The sequence below is a fragment of the Mauremys mutica genome, chromosome 3, assembly GCF_020497125.1.
Source record: "Mauremys mutica isolate MM-2020 ecotype Southern chromosome 3, ASM2049712v1, whole genome shotgun sequence".
Taxonomy (NCBI): Eukaryota; Metazoa; Chordata; order Testudines; family Geoemydidae; genus Mauremys; species Mauremys mutica.
Genome location: NC_059074.1, coordinates 13,841,966 through 13,858,900, shown reverse-complemented (window position 1 = coordinate 13,858,900; position 16,935 = coordinate 13,841,966). Strand labels below are relative to the sequence as shown.

The window sequence follows — 16,935 nt, the reverse complement described above, 5'->3', positions numbered from 1 at the left end:
TCGGGCTCATGTCCATTCAGAAGGCTGCTGCAAAGATCATTTTCCTCGCTGGTCATTTTGACTCTGTCAACCTCTCTTTGCGTCCTTCCCCTGGCTTTCCCTTCCCCATCGCATCAGCTCTACGCTGCTCGTTTTCACTTCTGTGATCTATCCCCACCCTCCCTGTCATCGCTCATTCACTGCTGAGACGTCGGCTGCCACCTTCAACTGGCCCAGGATGCCAGCCTCCATCACGCCCACTTGTGACATGTTCATACTAGCACTTGCATGGTCGCTCCCCCGGTGCCCCTCACACCTGGGAAGTGCTCCCCATAAACACCCACAAAACCACCTCATTATCCACCTTCTCCTCGCAACTCTCCTGTGCCCCGATGGCTACAGAAAACAGTTGACAATGGTTAGGCCAGGGGGGTACTAACACCACTGCCGGTCATGCTGACCAATATTGTCTCGTGGTTTCCTTGTGCTCCCCTGTCTGTCTGTATCCATCTGCTGTCTCTTGTTCTAGTCTCTACACTGCAAGTTCTCTGGGGCAGTGCCTGTCTTTTTGTTATATGTTGGTACAGCACCTAGCACAATGGGGTTCTGGACCATGACAGGGACTTCCAGGCATGATGGTAATACAGATAATAACATGTCACAATGCAGGCAGGGAGGGCAACCGCCCTGAGGCTGCTACTCTCCCTCCTGTACAGCTGGGCAGGCAATAGGTGGAAGCCAGGTAAGGGGTGGCACAGCTTACTTCCCTGGAAGGAACCAGGGACCTGACTCTGAGTCACAATTCAGTCCCTGTCATAGGCGCCGACTCCGTAGGCGCTCTGGGGCTGGAGCACCCACGGGGAAAAATTAGTGGGTGCTCTGCACCCACCAGCAGCCAAGCTCCCCTCCTCACCTCACCTCCTCCCCTGAGCGCACTGCGCCCCCACTCCTCCGCCTACCTCCCAGCGCTTGCCGCCACCAAACAGCTGTAGCCAACTCTGGGAGGGAAGGGGGAGGAGCGGGAACGTGGCGCCGTCAGGGGAGGAGACAGGGAAGAGGCTGGGCCGGGGCGGGGATTTGGAGAAGGAGTCGGAATCAGGGCCGCCCAGAGGATTCCGGGGGCCTGAGGTCTTCGGCGGCGGGGGGGCCCTTCTGGTCAGGGACCTGTCACCGAAGTGCCCCGAAGACCCGCGGCGGGGGCCCCCCCGCCGCCGAATTACCGCCGAAGCGGGACCCGCCGCCGGAGTGCAGCCCGGTCTTCGGCGGTAATTCGGCGGCGGGGGGCCCCCACCGCGGGTCTCCGGGGCACTTCGGCGGCGGATCCCAGAATGGAAGGGGCCCGCCCCCCCCCCGCCGCTGAATTACCGCCGAAGACCGAGCTGCACTCCGGCGGTGGGTCCCGCTTCGGCAGTAATTCACCAGTGGGGGGTCCTTCCGCCCCGGAGCAGAAGGACCCCCCACCAGCGAAGACCGGGAGCGAAGAAGCTCTGGGGGCCCGGGCCCGTGAGAGTTTTCCGGCCCCCCCAGAGCGAGTGAAGGACCCCGCTCCAGGGGCCCCGAAAAACTCTCGTGGGGGCCCCTGTGGGGCCCGGGGCCTGGGGCAAATTGCCCCTCTTGCCCCGCCCTCTGGGCGGCCCTGGTCAGAATAGAGGCAGGGAGGGGGCGGAGTTGGGGCGGGGACTTTGGGGAAGGGGTTGGAATGAGGGGCAGGAGGGGGTGGGCAGGGGTGGAGTCAGGGTGGGGCCGGGTGCAGAGCGAGGTCTAGCACCCACCAGCACCAGTAGACGTTGACGCCTATGGTCCCTGTTCCATGGGTGCTGGAACTACAGGTGCGGGGAGGGGATGCTTCTGCACCGCCTGGCTCGAAGTGGTTTCCATCACACACAGGGTTTACAGTTTGGTTCAATGCCTCTCAGCTGCTGCACTGTAAAATCTGTTCCAGCAGCCCTGCCCTGTTCTGCACCTAGGGCAGTGCAAACACATGTTGTCCCTTCCTGGGGACAGACTGCAAGGTGCAAATCTACCCTATATAAATTAACATGGATCAGGCTGGGGGGAAAAAAACTTGCCTATGATTAAAATCCAGCCCACGTTTCTGGCAACTCTCTCTCCCTCTTCCCCCCACCCCCTCCTGGTTAGCAGCAACTGCAGAGCACCGTGAGTGGCTGAGGGTTTCCTTCAAAGCAGCTCCCTTGCTATCTATAAAATATCTATTAACTATCAGACATTAACCACTGTGAGAAACCACATCGGATGTGTAACCGCAGTATAGATTTAGCTGAGCTTGAGAAAGACAGGTGTGCAAGAGGAGATCACCGTTTATGCTCTGGCAGCAGCCGTTCGAAGGGACACGGGGGGGGTTCCTGGGTGAGGGTTGCCCCCTTCTCAGCATGCTTGCTCTCTGAAAGAGAAAGGATAACATAAGGGTTAGGCCACTAGTTGGAAACCTGGGCTCAATTCCTTGCAATGCCACAGACTATCTCGGGGACCTTGGTCAAATCACTTAGCTTCTTCATGTGTAAAAGGGGGACGAGAGCACTGGGCCACTTCACACGGGGGGTGAGGGGAATAAATAGAGCAAACAAAGCTTGTGAGGGGCTGCTATGCTAGGATAACAGGGGCTGACACATTGGGCCATGCTGTCTGGGACAAAAATCCTTTTTCCTTTCAGCTATTAGGAAGCAGTGTTGGCTACCACACGGCTGGATCATAGCACTGAGAGGCAGGACTTCTGAGTTCTTTTTGCTGCTCTACCCCTGCTCACAGTGTGGCCTGGAGAAAGTCACTGAGGCCAAAATGTTCAGACTTGGGTGCCTTAAGTTACACCCTTAAATCCACACTTGGCAGCTAAGGAGGGCTCTGGTTCAGCAACATCCTTAAGCATGAATTTAACTTCAAGCACGGGAATAGCCTCATTGACATCAATGGAAAGACTCCCATTGATTTCACTAGGCTTTGCATAAGCCATTCAGTGGCTTAATTTTCAAAGGTGCTGAGCACCTGAAGTACCTATTGACGTCAGCGTGAGTTATGAGTGTTTAGCACCTCTGAAAATCACGCCACTTAAATAGGCACCTAACTGTAGGCATCCAAGTTTGAAAATGTTGGCCTCAACTTTTCTGTGCCTCGGTTTCCGCCGGGGGATAACCATACACACCTTCAATGGAGTGTTGTAAAATGACATTGTTCTGAAATATTTGAGTGAAAAGCATGACAGAAGCACAAGGCATTGGTATTACCCCTATTTCATCATCTCAAAGGGGTTGAAGAAAACGAAATGCTTCCTCTCTTACAGCCTAGTTTTTTTCTTAACCTGGCCTTGTGTTGAAGTCACAACGATAATTAAATCTGTGACATCACAATCATTTCCATATCACCTGACCATGATGCTATATAACTCTATGCTATGAAGACAAATCCTATACATTGTCTCACACTAGAGTGGCACAAGGTGAAGGAAAGGTGCAAGGTGTGGGTGGAGTCCTTTTTGAACACAGAAATAATCCTGTTGAGCGAAAATTGGAATTTCCATCCTGTGGAAAATTCCAATATTTTAACATTTGCTTTCATCACAAATCTGAACAAATTGACATTTTTCACAGAATGCAAAGTGCCAAAAAATTTGGATTTGGAAATGTCAAAAAATGTTTCGTTTCAACTAAACTAAACTAAATCCAAATGTTTCGTTTCGAGTGAGTTCGACATTAAGCTGCATCTGTTTAAAAGGCGCAATGGTGACTCGTGGGAGTTTTAGTCTGGGTGCTGCTTGCCCCCATTCTCCTCTATGGGATGGTCTCTCTGGCCAGACTATCTAACCTCTCCCATGGTAAAGTGAAAAGAACAAACCTAGATGTAGTTTTCTCACCCACTCTGCTATATCTGGAATCATCCCAGTTCTCTCAGGTTGATGTCCTGGTTAACTCCACTGCTTTCCAAAGGACTCTCAGGCCTGTAGAACGACAATAAGTTGAGACAGAACCTCACTAGATGATGATGCTTGGAGGATATTTTGATGCAACATGATAGTGTTGCCCCACAGTTCACCAACGCTAGCACAATCCAGATGTCATGACTAAGGCTACGTTTATGTCATGGAAGTCACAGAATCCGTGGGGGTCCTGCCAGGGTTCCAGCGACAGGCAACAGCATTGACAAGCAACACGGGGGGGGGGGGGCCTGCAATGTTCCAGCATCAGGTGACAGACTGCTGAGGGGGGCCTCCTCAAGGTTTCAGTGACAGGTGACAGCCTTGGGAGTGGGGGAGAGGGGCGCCTCAGGCAAGCAGCTGGGGGTGTCCCGTTTTCTGTTTGGGAAATATGGTCACCCTAGTGGCGGGAGAAACCATGGAGCTGAGTTGCAGCAGCAAAAGTCACAGACAGGTCACGGCTTCCATGAATTTTTATTTATCGCCCGTGACCTGTCCATGACTTTTACTAAAAATAACCATGACACAAGCTTAGCCTTAGTCACGACACGGCAATGCCCATGTTTCTGTCATTGGACAACGTTTCAGAAATGCCAGCGCTAACCCAGGAACCTCCTCAGATATGCCATCAATACAGAGCTGTGTGTCATTTGGAATAGACTACTGATCTCATGCTGTAATTATGCTTTGTTTGGCTAAGATGGAGATATGGGCTACAAATATTTAAAGGGTGTAGAGAAGGGAGAAGAATTGTTGGGATGAACCAAGAGGGTGCTAATGAGGAACACTGGACTATAGTTAAAATGGTGGAAGCACCTATTGCCTGAGGCATGTAAAGTTAGACTTGACATAGGTCCAGGAAATACACCGTAGAGAGCAAACCTTCTGTCATAAATGTAGAGGAAAGAGTAGCATAAAACCCTGCCTTGGCAGCTGTACTGAATTGCCTTACCTGTAAGGGGTTAAACAGTTCAAATAATCTAGTTGGCACCTGGCCAGAAGGACCAATGACGAAAGAAGATACTTTAAATCTGGGGGGGACAGGCTGCCCAGAGGATTCAGGGGACCTGGGCCAAAGCAATTTTGGTGGCCCCTTCCATAAAAAAAAGTTGCAATACTACAGATACTATATTCTCGTGGGGGCCCCTGTGGGGCCTGGGGCAAATTGCCCCACTTCCTCCCCACCCCCCCAGCAGCCCTTGGGGTGGGGAAGGATTTATTTGTTCTCTTTTTTTGTTCCCTCTCCAGATGGAGAGAGAAGCCAAGCAGGTACCACATCTCCTGACAATATATCTGGAATAATCCATCTAAAATCACAGAAATTGTAAGTAAGGCAAGGAAATGCATTAGGTTATCTTTTGTTTTAGCTCAGGAGTAGGCAACCTATGGCACGCGCGCCAAAGGTGGCACACAAGCTGATTTTCAGTGGCACTCACACTGCCTGGGTCCTGGCCTCTGGACTGGGGGGCTCTGCATTTTAATTTAATTTTAAATGAAGCTTCATAAACATTTTAAAAACCTTGTTTACTTTACATACAACAATAGTTTAGTTATATATTATAGACTTATAGAAAGCAGGGCCAGCTCCAGGCACGAGCCCAGCAAGCAGCTGCTTGGGGCGGCCAATGGTGAGGGGTGGCACATCCGGGTCTTCGGTGGCAATTCGGTGGCGGGTCCCTCACTCGCTCTCGGAGTGAAGGACCAGCCGCTGAATTGCTGCCGAAGACTTAAGCAGCAGCGGTAGAGCTGCAGATCGTGATCATGGCGTTTTTTGTTGTTGTTTTTTGCTGCTTGGGGTGGCAAAAACCCTGGAGCCGGCCCTGATACAAAGAGACCTTCTAAAAACATTGAAATGTATCCCTGGCATGTGAAACCTTAAATTAGAGTGAATAAATGAAGACTAGGCACACCACTTCTGAAACACTAGGCAACCCCTGTTTTAGCTTGTGAATTTTCCTATGCTACAGAGATAGCTTTATTCCTGTTTTTGTAACTGTGAAGCTGAGCCTAGAGGGGAATCCTCTATGTTTTAAATCTTTTTATTACCATGTAAAGTTATGTTTCATCCTGATTTTGTAGGTGTGATTCTTTTACTTTTTCTTGATAATCAAGTTCTTCTTTTAAAAACCTGATTTATTTTCAGTGTCGTGAAGACAAAAGATCTGGTCTGTGCCCTCATTGCTAAGGCAATTGGTTGGTATATTATTCTCAAGCCTCCGCAGGAAAGGGGGTGAAGGGGCTTAGGGGGATATTTTGGGGGGACAGGGTTTCCAAATGACCCTTTCCTAAATTTTTGTGTAAATCACTTGGTGGTGGCAGCAATACCGTCCAAGGACAAGGAAAGGAATTTGTCTCTTGGTGAAGTTTTAAGCTAAGCTGGTAGAATATAAACTTAGGGGGGTCTTTCATGTGGGTCCCCACATCTGTACCCCAGAGTTCAGAGTGTGGGGGGGGACTCTGACACCTTAATTGGCAGAAAGATGGATTAAATGACAGACCAGGTCTTTACCATGTTTGACTTCTACAGCTCTATGATCCTGTCTCATGAGGCTCAGAAGCAGATGCAAATATCTTGCACACCTGCCAGAGTTTACTGCCAGAGCACACCATATTATTATGAATATACCTGGTGGTGCAATAGTATACCTCTGGACGGGATTTCTTCCTGACTCCCATGATTCCAGCACAGAACAATGGGTTTAGAGAGATATTGTCTGTATTGTTGCAACTTCCTTTGCCCATATTATGTCATTCCTGGATATACATCCTGGGGTTTGCCCACTCTTCCTCCCTCTGTGTCTGTATTTTCATAATAATTGCAGATCAATAGATTTCATAACTCATAAAACAAACCACAGGTAGATTTCTTAATCATTTTAAATATCAGGCTACATCAGGATGTTATCTATTCACACATCAAAATGACCCAGACCACTGATCAGCCTCGATTCAGGGTCAGGTTCCATCGGTCTAACCTTAAGCCAGACATATATTTTTGAGATCTTTGTTGGTTTCAGAAATGGAAAGTTCCCTGACCCACTTTGAGTATTTCAGTAAGTGGCTGAAGAGAAAACCCCTCTCTGAGGGAAGGGTTTCCGTTAGCCTGTATGTCTCTAACTTTGAGAGGAAATTAAACTACGCATTTAACATTTCAGATCTTAGCGTACTTCGGAGGGAGGTGATATAGGTCATGGTTATCCCAGAAATAGAGGACTAAATTCTACCCTCAGTTACATCCCTTTGAAAAAACTGAAGACAGGGTTTGTACCAATGAGCAGATATTAAGCATGCTTCAAATTAGCACAACCTTCGCTCATGGAATCACCAAAATTAGAAGTTGGAAAGAAAATGCATTAGGACTTCTAGTCCTTGCCCAGAAAGACGTCAGAGCTGGATTGTATCCTGCACTCTATATTCGTCATTGCTTTGTTCAGTCTAGTGTTAATTATTCAAACTATGGGGTTTCCGCGGTGTAGTAGTGCTCACTGTTCCTGAAACATAGCCTACATTTTCCATTGCTCAATGCATATTTTGAAGGGGAAGGGGGAATTTTTAACGGTATAACCTTTTTTTTTTCAACTAAAAGGGTATGTATATATATATAAAATACACAATTTTATACACACACATATAATTACACTTACCAAATACAATACATATTTATTTATGGATTTACTTATGATTTTATTTCCCTCTGTCGAACTCTTGTCTATCTATCTATCCAGTGATCTATGAACATTGCAGAATATGTATCTCAATAAACTATATTTTACAATTTCACTCAAACTCAGTAATAGTTGGGTGAAAAAACTTCCTTCCCAATCTCATTGAACTGAATGGGAATTTTACTGATATGCCAGAGTTGAACCTGGTTCTATAAGTTAGCTCCTTTAGGAAGATAAAATGATGTAACAATTGTAGCAGTTCTTTGGTAGTGAACACTGTGATACACAACCACTGATGAGCACTCACCTTTATCAGGAGCCCAGCTGCCTGGGTAGTGAAATCAGATTTCTGTTCTTGATGGTTGACTGGGAAGTGGCCTGTGGGTGGAAGATCCATCGTCCAGGGAAGAGGTAAGGCTGAGACTGGGAGATCTTATTACACTGAGGTCATCCCAAGGTCATATTCAGGTCCCAGAGGGGAATAATGAGTGCCATAACCACCTTTTCCTTTTGCCCTTTCATCACCAAGGGTGAAGTTCTCCCATCACCTCGGAGAACTGAATTATACCTGCGTTTCAATGCAGAGAAGGTGTATTGGTGCATGCAGGCAGTGCATTTGGCATGCACCTCATCTGCACTGGGGCCAAGGCATCTGAACAAGAGGTGAGATCTGGCCCCAAAGGAGCAATTTTCCGTCACTGCTCTGCTATTCCTAGTCCTTCCTTCCCAACCCTGACACAATTTAAGATCGTGCCTGGAGCAAGAGCTATTCCATGTCTGAGATGGGATGGGAGATGTACAAGTCTATCCCAGAGGTAGAGCCACACGAGAGATGAACGGACACGTGGGTATAGACCACATTCATCCCACAACACTCCCTTGAAGTTAATAGGGTTTTGCTCTGTATACCAGGGTTGGATTTATCCCTTTCGATATATAATCTATTAACATAAAGGTCACTAGGAAAAGATGATCAGTCCAGATCATGCTGATGCTGAACCTTTCCTGGAGGTTTTGAATTTCAATATCCCCAAAAGAATGGATGGAGATTGTGTGCCAAGAAATAAAGCTACTCCCCCAAGCATGACAAGCCAAGTCATGGGGGAAATGTATCCACCAGGACCTTCTTTGTAAGACATAGAGGACTAGATCCTCCACTGGTGTAAATCAGCATTGCTCCATTGATGTCTATGAAGCTATTCTGATTTACCCCAGCCAAGGATCTCATCCAGCAGCCAAATGCTGGAGATGCTTCCAAAGAAGTCATCATCTTGCAAGATCAGGCTTACAAATGTCAAACCGGGGCCCAATCTTTTGGGGTGTTCAGTTACTTCAATAGGAGTTTTACCTACATAGGAAACGAATACAAACTGAGCAGTTGCTATCACCAGGGACACTGAGGTTGATAAAACACCGGGTGGTTGATAAAACTCTCAGAAGCTGGGATTCCTTATTCTCTGAGGGGGCTCCTGACTGTGGAATTCACCACCACCAGAAATCAGAAGGAAGCGGAGTCTGTCCACCCGCAGGGCCTAACACCACACTCACCTGTTTACACCAACCTCTTTACAATAATGTCAGTGCCAAACTAGGCAGCTATGCCTTCCCCAAACAAGGCTGAGGGACCCTGCTGGTGAGTGATGGATCAGTGGAAACACTGCCAAATCCTGCTGAATGAACGGTTGCATTTAATTTGTGTCTGTGGCACCTGGTTACCCTGGTGATGGGGTGCATTACCCATGGGCATCAGACAGAAGACTGACAGGTAGAATTGACTCAGTGGCTTTGTAAATGTACATGATATCCTCAGTCCAATTATAATTCTTTGCCCAACATACTGTCCATCTGTGTGTTGGCATATGGCCTAAGAAGTACTAATGCCTCAAATGCCTTCAGCTCCCATTGAAGGCAGAAGGAGCTGACGGAGCGCAGCATCTCACAGCCAATGCTGAGCACCTTGCAGCTTCAAGCTTGTAGTACTTCCTAAGGTTTACATCCTGCCATTGTTCCACGGGCAATAACTTCCTTCCCATGCCATCAGACATTGCTGCGAGTGCAAACAAGGTTTCACCATCCTTGTCTATTCTGGGACACTGTTTGCATGTCCTCTGTGTTAAGTCCCATATGTTTTCCCTTCTCTTAATTGTGTCCAAAGGAGGGATTCCTTTTGCCAGCCCCTTTCAGTCAGGTCAATGAGTCTAGAGTGAAAAATCAACTATAAGAAAAGGCCCTGAATAATGAACCAATCTGCTCTTTGTACCAGTGTGTGATGACTCTTCTCCCATCTGTGAACAGGCTGCCTTAGGGAACAATTAGAAGCATGAAAAAATTCTTGTATGAAGAGCAGCTGAAAAGAGAAGGACTGTTCACCTTAGGGAGCAGGGGAACCAGAGGAGACCATTTCAGTTGTGGGGATCCAGAGATGGAACAGACTTCCAGAGGAGGTCAGATGAATCCAGAGTCTGGCTGGCTTTAGGAAACACTGCAAAATCCTCCCCTTTGAAAAAAGGCCTTTTCATCATAAAAATGACACAGATGGCCCCTTTTAACTTAAACTCCTACCACCCAACATGAGCTCAAGTAGCGACTTCACTATTGCCATTGATTTTAAATAGCAAGTGTTCAGATACTACAGTGATTGGTGGCGATTAGATAGATAGATAGATAGATAGATAGATAGATAATCATAGGACTGGAAGAGACCTTGAGATCATCTAGTCCTATGCCCGGCACTCATGGCAGGACTAAGTATTATCTTCCTTCCAGCATTATGATAGCCCATCTCATCTCTTCCTAGCCTCCCAACAGAGTTTAACTTGCTGGCACTCTGAATAACCTACCTTCCACACAGAAAGAATAATGAATGGGATAGAGAAAGTAGATTGAGAATTTCTCTTCTCCCACTCTCAGAATACAAGAGGCCATTCAGTGACATGGAAGGCTGGTAAATTCAAAACGAGTAAAATGAAGTAAGTTTTCACCTTATGCATTATTAGTCTGTAGAACTCATTACCACAATCTATAATTGAGGCCAAGATCTTAGCAGAATTGAAACAGAGACTGGGCATTGATATAGGTAACAAGACCATCCTGAGTTATAAGAGTAAATGTTAAAAGAAACAAAGTGTTCGGGAAGGGATTTAAACCTTCGTGTGTCAGAGTATAAGCCAGCCTCTAATAAATATTGGAAGACAGAAGGAAACCCTCCTTGGCAGCAGGTTCTCCCCAGAATATCCACTTAAGGGGGGGTTGTACCTTCCCGTGAAACTTCTTGTGCTGGCCACTATCAGAGACAGGTTGTTGGACTAGATGGACCATGGGTAGGATCCAGTCTGGCACATATATTCCTATATTCCTGTGACAGTACAGCATCTATGATACATGTGGTGTTGCCAGGAAAACCACCGAGTATCTCAACCTACATTTGATGAAATAACCACAGTTACCTGAATTCACTTAGCACCTAAGCTTATTTCTGATCAATACAGCATAAGGATTTTGTGTCTGACTTCAATTTTGTTCCAGAAAGGGAGCAAATTATGCAAATATTCCAAACTGACACTAATTTACTACTTATGACAGTTTATACTCAAAATCCTTGAAATCAACCAGGGTTTTTTAAGATTAACTGGTAGAAGTTTGTCAGTTACCACAACAACTTCATTTCCTGGAGTGGAAGTTTCAGTAAAGTATGTAAAGTTTTATATAAAGTTAAGTCACAGTCCAGAGCAAGAACCACAAATAAGGTTGGGAAAAACCAATTGCAATGGAATTACAACGGAAACTAGGGCAGTGACGGCAGAAGTCCTTATATAAAGCCCTGAAGTTCATGCACACAGACAGGTTCAGTTGAAAATATCCTATACACACATCAGACAAAGTAAGAGACACTGCAATACAATGACTTTTACAAGGAGTGCTACATTGGTAAGTACCAGTTTTGTTAAATTTGATTGTAACCGATGTAATTTCTAATAGATATTTGTAGATAAACTGATCTACCTATTTTTAATAATCAATTTAATCTAAATTGGGACCAGCAAATACTAGAACATATGGCTATCGCATAGAATCACTACGGGGCAGAGTAATGGTTATTAGCACCTTTGCTATGCATTTTTGTACCTTAAAATGTTTACATTTCTTTTCACTGTAATTCTGAATTACTGGGTTTATAATGCTTGTTTTGAGGACAAATACAACTTTTTAGTGATTTTTCTTTTACAATTTAGTTACCAGTTTGTACGGTCAACCTTAACTGAGTTTTTTGGGGGGTATTTCCCTTTTTTTTCCCTTTAATTGTTAAAAATGTCATACATGAAAAGTAAAGAAGGAAACCACCGAGAATGCGACTAGGTGATATCACTAATCAATTGAAGATATAAAATATCAATCCTAAATCTTTTCTTTTTTAAAAATTCTAATGTTTAGGATCAGAATCACTAGTGTGCTGTGGCTGCTTTGCGCTGTTCTGGATTATTAGGAGATATGTTTTTCCATACACAAAACTAGTACTAATTCAATATTAACTTTGAGAATTCAGGCACTCCAAAGTCAGGAAATGAAACAATAAGATTGAAAACTCAACCTTACTGTGTCTCCTTGTGCTTATTTCTTAGAGTAGAGTTCCTTTATGTGAAATTATTTGTTCAATTAGATTATTTATTATTTAATACAACCTGGAATTTCTCATACTACTAATTTACAGTAAAAGAACTTACTGTCTTCAGACTTTGTTTTATATCTAGTCTCAGTGAGAACAAGCTAAGTTTGATGTTTCTACCCTCAGCCATTGATGAGTTATCTCTGCAAAAAATCTGGAGTCGGGGGGCAAATTGTCTGCTTGTGTAAATGGTCAAAAGTCCATAGATGTTAATGGAGCTATTCTCATTTACACTAGCAGAGATTGGGCCTGGAAAGAGGATTCCTAGCTCCCAATCCTAAACACTAACCCGCACTCTGCTGTATTTTTGCAAAGGTGTGTATCTTCCTAGGAATTTACTTTTTTATATGTTAGATGTTTATAAGTGCATCCATCTCATAAAAATCATGAGAATTGCCATGGGTTCTCTTTAGACACAAAGGTTTCTGTGAGTGAAGTAGAACTTTGTTCATCTCTGAACCTACCAACCACAAGCCGAGTTAGGCGTGCATGAGACCTCCAAGCCAAGAGTTGAATTTCAGGATATAATTTGTTGTTGAAGCTACACAACCCATTCCTGCATTCTGTGCTCTGCATTAACTAATCGTGGTGTTTCTCTATTTCAGTTCCCTTCACTGCTGTTAATGCTGATCCTGGTGCTCCAGGCTAAGAATTCAGCCCACGGAAAGGCAGTGCAGCCTGGATTCAACATAGAGAGAGGCACCGATGAGAAAAAGAGTGATGACTGCCCGCCCCGAAAGGATTTCAAATTCCCTCTAAGTGTGCAAGTTGACATAAGCATCAGCAGCACAAAGCATGCTATCAAAGTGGGCCATGATGTCAGTAACCGGTCTATGTCTCCCTGGGATTACAGGTACAGTTCATGTCCCCATTGTCTGGAAATGCACTGGGCTCTTCCAAAGCACTGCTAAGGCAGACAGAGGGGATGTCCCCAGGACAAAACACAGTGCACTGCTGTATCCAGAAACATGAACTTTGACCTGCCAGTCCATGTGGTGAGGGTCAGATTCCTGATGCAAAAAATGATAACTAGATATTTATTCATTGTTATTATTTATTTGTATTGTGGTAGCATCTAGGAGCCCCCGTCATGGACTAAGACCCCATGCGCTAGGCACTGTACAAAAAGTGAACAAAAAGATGGTCCAACTCAGCACTAATGATAGAAAACTAATTAGCTTTAGGATTTATCACTGCTCTTTTTTTCAGAGCCATTTCTAGTCTGACACCTGAGTGCAAATCCTGCCTCAGAAAGTCCAGCAAATTACCCCCAAGGGCTCAATCCTACACCATTTAAGTCAATGGGAGTTTTGCCATTGATGTTAGCGAGACACTAGGCTTTGGGAACATTGGGCCTAATATTGAACCCTTCATCCAATTGTAATCAATCCTTATTCAGGCAAAAACTCCCATTGAAACTAGTCAGACTCATGAAGTGATTGAGCATTGCAGGAGCTCAGACTTTGACCCAGCACAAGCTGACTCTAGGAGTCATGGGAAAAGGTGCATCTCAAGGAGGCATTTGCAAACTGTGGTTGGGTGATGAGCAAGAATTAGCTGAGGAGAAAGCCCTGCTGATTCAGGGCAGTGGCCAGGCTTCCACTTTGACCAGTTCGTTCTCTTTGTGTCTTGCTTCACAGCATTAACGAAGATCCCAACCGGTTCCCCCAAGTGATCGCTCAGGCCAAGTGCCGCCATTACAGCTGTGTGGACTCCACCGGACAGGAGGACTACAGCATGAATTCCATCCCCATCCAACACGAGATCCTTGTTCTCCAACGGGAGCAGAGAGGCTGCCAGCACGCTTACCGGCTGGAGAAACAGCTGGTCACCGTGGGCTGCACCTGTGCCAGGCCCATCATCCACTACCTGCAGTAAGAGAAGCCAGAAGATCAGAAGAAGGAAACCACATGGAGAACCAGCCATGGGCCTCAGATTTAACAAATGGCCTGATCCAACTCCCACTGAAAAGAGTTGGAGTCTTCCCACTGATTTCACTGGAATTGGGCCAGGCCATAATCAATAGCCAGTTTCAAAGACAGCTGGCCAAAAAAGAGGGGAGAAATACACAATTTTTTAAAAAAATTTCCCCCAGATTTTGAAATTCTGAAACCAGATCCGTAAGTGCAAGATAAAAGGGTGAAAACTTTCATAATTTGATATCAACCTTTTCCCCCAATTGTTTGTTGTTTTTTATTTCAAAATTCAAACCATTTTGACCAGCTCTAGAGTCAATCAAAGCCTTGGGGAAATCAACCTTAATCGGACTCTAAAATCCAGAGGCTTTTTTAAGTGCTCATAAAAGTAAATTATTATATTTGTAACAGCACAAGACTTTAAAAAAAGCAAAAATGTAGTTTTCTTTCTTTTTCTGCAAATGGATATGGAACATAAAACCAAATTTGCAGTAATTTAACTATCTATGTAAATCCCCAGGAAAACAGTGGTGAAATGGTATACTTTTGTATCTCTATTTAAATTACCTATTTATACAATTATTTATACCATTAAGAGGTGAGATTCAAAATAACATATTTGATTATTATCTGTATTTATTCAATAAAAATCCAGTGAATAAATCTACTGTTTCTTTGTGTTCAATGTTGCCATCGAATGAGTGACCCACTGAGAGGATAAGGTCTCTACTACTGCTGTCTCTTAAAAGAGATCTCCTAGAGCTCAAGTGATAGAGGTTCATGTTTGGTAGAGCTGAAGAAGCAGGGTTCTAGTACCACCTCCCTTGTTTGTGTGTGACTGATTTACATAGGATTGTGTTTGCTATCTGCAGCACAGTTTTCACATTATCTGTGACTCACAACATAGCCAAGTCACTCAATTCCAGTGGCAGGTATATTGGTAGAGAGGGGGGTATAGCTTATTCAGCGAAGGACCAGCAGGGAAAAAAGGGAGGAGGTGTTGCATTATAAATCAAGAATACATACACTTTTTCAGAGGTCCAGAAGAAGGTGAGAGGCAGAGCAGTTGAGAATTTCTGAGTAAAGATAAAAGGGGAAAAAATAGGATGGTAGAGGTCTATCATACACTACCAAATCAGGAACAAGCAGGGCCGGTGCTACCATTAAGGCGAACGAGGCGGTTGCCTAGGGCACCAAGATTTGGGGGCGCCAAAAAGCGGTGCCCCCAATTTTTTTTTACAACAGTTCCTCCCCGAGCGCGCGGTCGCTGCTCCACTTCTCCCACCTCCCAGGCTTGCAGCGCCAATCAGCTGTTTGGCACCTCAAGCCTAGGAGGAGAATTAGAGCGGTGGCGACGTGCTCGGGGAGGACGCGGAGCAGAGGTGAGCTGGGGTGGGGAGGTGCTGCACGGCTCCCCGGGGAGGGGGAGCTGCTGCGGGGGGGCACTTCAGAGTGGAGTGGGGGGCAGGGAGCTGCCACAGGGCTGGGGGGGCGTGCAAGGTGGAAGTTTCGCCTAGGGCGCGAAACTTCCTTGCACTGGCCCTGGGAACAAGGCAATAAACTGAGGTTCTTTAAATACATTAGGAGCAAGAGAAAGAAAAGGAAAGTGTAGGTCCTCTACTTAGTAGGGAAGGAGAGCTAATAACTGATGATATCAAAAAGACTAACATGTTTAATGCCTATTTTGCTTTCAGTCTTCACTAAAAAGATTAATAGTGACCGGATACTCAACACAAGTAATATTAACTGCAAGGGGGAAGGAACACAAGCCAAAATAGGGAAAAGAACACATTAAAGAGTATTTAGATAATTTAGTATCAGAGGGGTAGCCGTGTTAGTCTGGATCTGTAAAAGCAGCAAAGAGTCCTGTGGCACCTTATAGACTAACAGACGTTTTGCAGCATGAGCTTTCGTGGGTGAATACATCCGACGAAGTGGGTATTCACCCACGAAAGCTCATGCTGCAAAACGTCTGTTAGTCTGTAAGGTGCCACAGGATTCTTTGCTGCTTTTATAGATAATTTAGATGTATTCAAGTCAGCAAGGCCTGATGAAATTCCTTGTATGTTAAGGGCTGGTATAAAGAGGACTGTGAATAGTTGTTCTTCATGTCCACTGAGGTAAGGCAAGAAGTGATGGGCTTAATCTGCAGCAGATGTAGCCAATGTCTATACTATGAGCTATGCTCTGATTCCCCTGCTCATACAAACATACTCACAGTAGCTCACATCAAGCTAGCTCACACCAAGAGCTGTGCCAAGTACGTACCCACCAATTTCAGGCAAGTTAATACTCAGCACAGGTCAGCCATGTCTCTGCTGCCGCTACCTGTGTTAGCACAGCTACTCGGAGCTAGCGCGAGTGTGTGCACACCACCAGGGGAATCACACCCCTAGCTTGTAGTGTAGACATAGCCTTAGGTCAGATATTAGGAAAAGCTTGCTAACTATGAGGGTAGTTAAGCTCTGGAATAGGCTTCCAAGGGAGCTTGTGGAATTCCCATCATTGGAGGCTTTTCAGAACAGGGTGGACAAACACCTGGCAGGAGTGGCCTAGGTACACTTGGTCCTGCCTCAGCACAGGGGGGCACATCTAGATGACCTCTCAGGGCCCCTACATGTTTGTTATTCTATGAATAGTAGAGCTGTGCAGAGAAAGGCGATTTCTTTTCACAGAGGATTTTGATATTTCGCAATTTGGGTTTGTTCCAATTGAGACTGAAAACCAAAAAATGTTAAGTTACCCATGAAAGGGACTGAGACTCTAAGACAGTCCACGTAGCTGGCT

General features: G+C 45.4%; 1 protein-coding gene across 8 annotated transcripts; it reads left to right on the top strand.

The window, feature by feature from the left end:
• The first annotated feature begins 651 nt into the window (after nucleotides 1-651).
• LOC123367126 (interleukin-17F-like) lies at nucleotides 652-14,672 on the top strand. Of its 8 annotated transcripts, none has more exons than XM_045011169.1 (6): nucleotides 652-721; nucleotides 5,153-5,228; nucleotides 7,886-7,980; nucleotides 8,099-8,232; nucleotides 12,838-13,085; nucleotides 13,873-14,672. In XM_045011169.1, the coding sequence occupies exons 4-6, from the start codon at nucleotides 8,191-8,193 to the stop codon at nucleotides 14,108-14,110; spliced, it is 528 nt and encodes a 175-aa protein (XP_044867104.1). In that variant the 5' UTR covers nucleotides 652-721; nucleotides 5,153-5,228; nucleotides 7,886-7,980; nucleotides 8,099-8,190; the 3' UTR covers nucleotides 14,111-14,672. The 8 variants fall into 8 exon arrangements, with proteins under 8 accessions (XP_044867104.1, XP_044867107.1, XP_044867111.1 ...); XM_045011170.1 differs by lacking the exon at nucleotides 652-721 and adding an exon at nucleotides 3,412-3,448; XM_045011171.1 differs by lacking the exon at nucleotides 652-721 and adding an exon at nucleotides 3,415-3,430.
• Nucleotides 14,673-16,935: the final 2,263 nt, after the last annotated feature.

What these genes read in the sequence shown, in the direction of transcription:
- LOC123367126 (XM_045011172.1), top strand. Translation starts at nt 8,191, where the DNA reads ATGCACCTCATCTGCACTGGGGCCAAGGCATCTGAACAAGAG. An exon ending in CCAAGGCATCTGAACAAGAG is followed by an intron (nt 8,233 to 12,837) that starts GTGAGATCTGGC and finishes TCTCTATTTCAG; the next exon opens with TTCCCTTCACTGCTGTTAAT. An exon ending in ATGTCTCCCTGGGATTACAG is followed by an intron (nt 13,086 to 13,872) that starts GTACAGTTCATG and finishes CTTGCTTCACAG; the next exon opens with CATTAACGAAGATCCCAACC.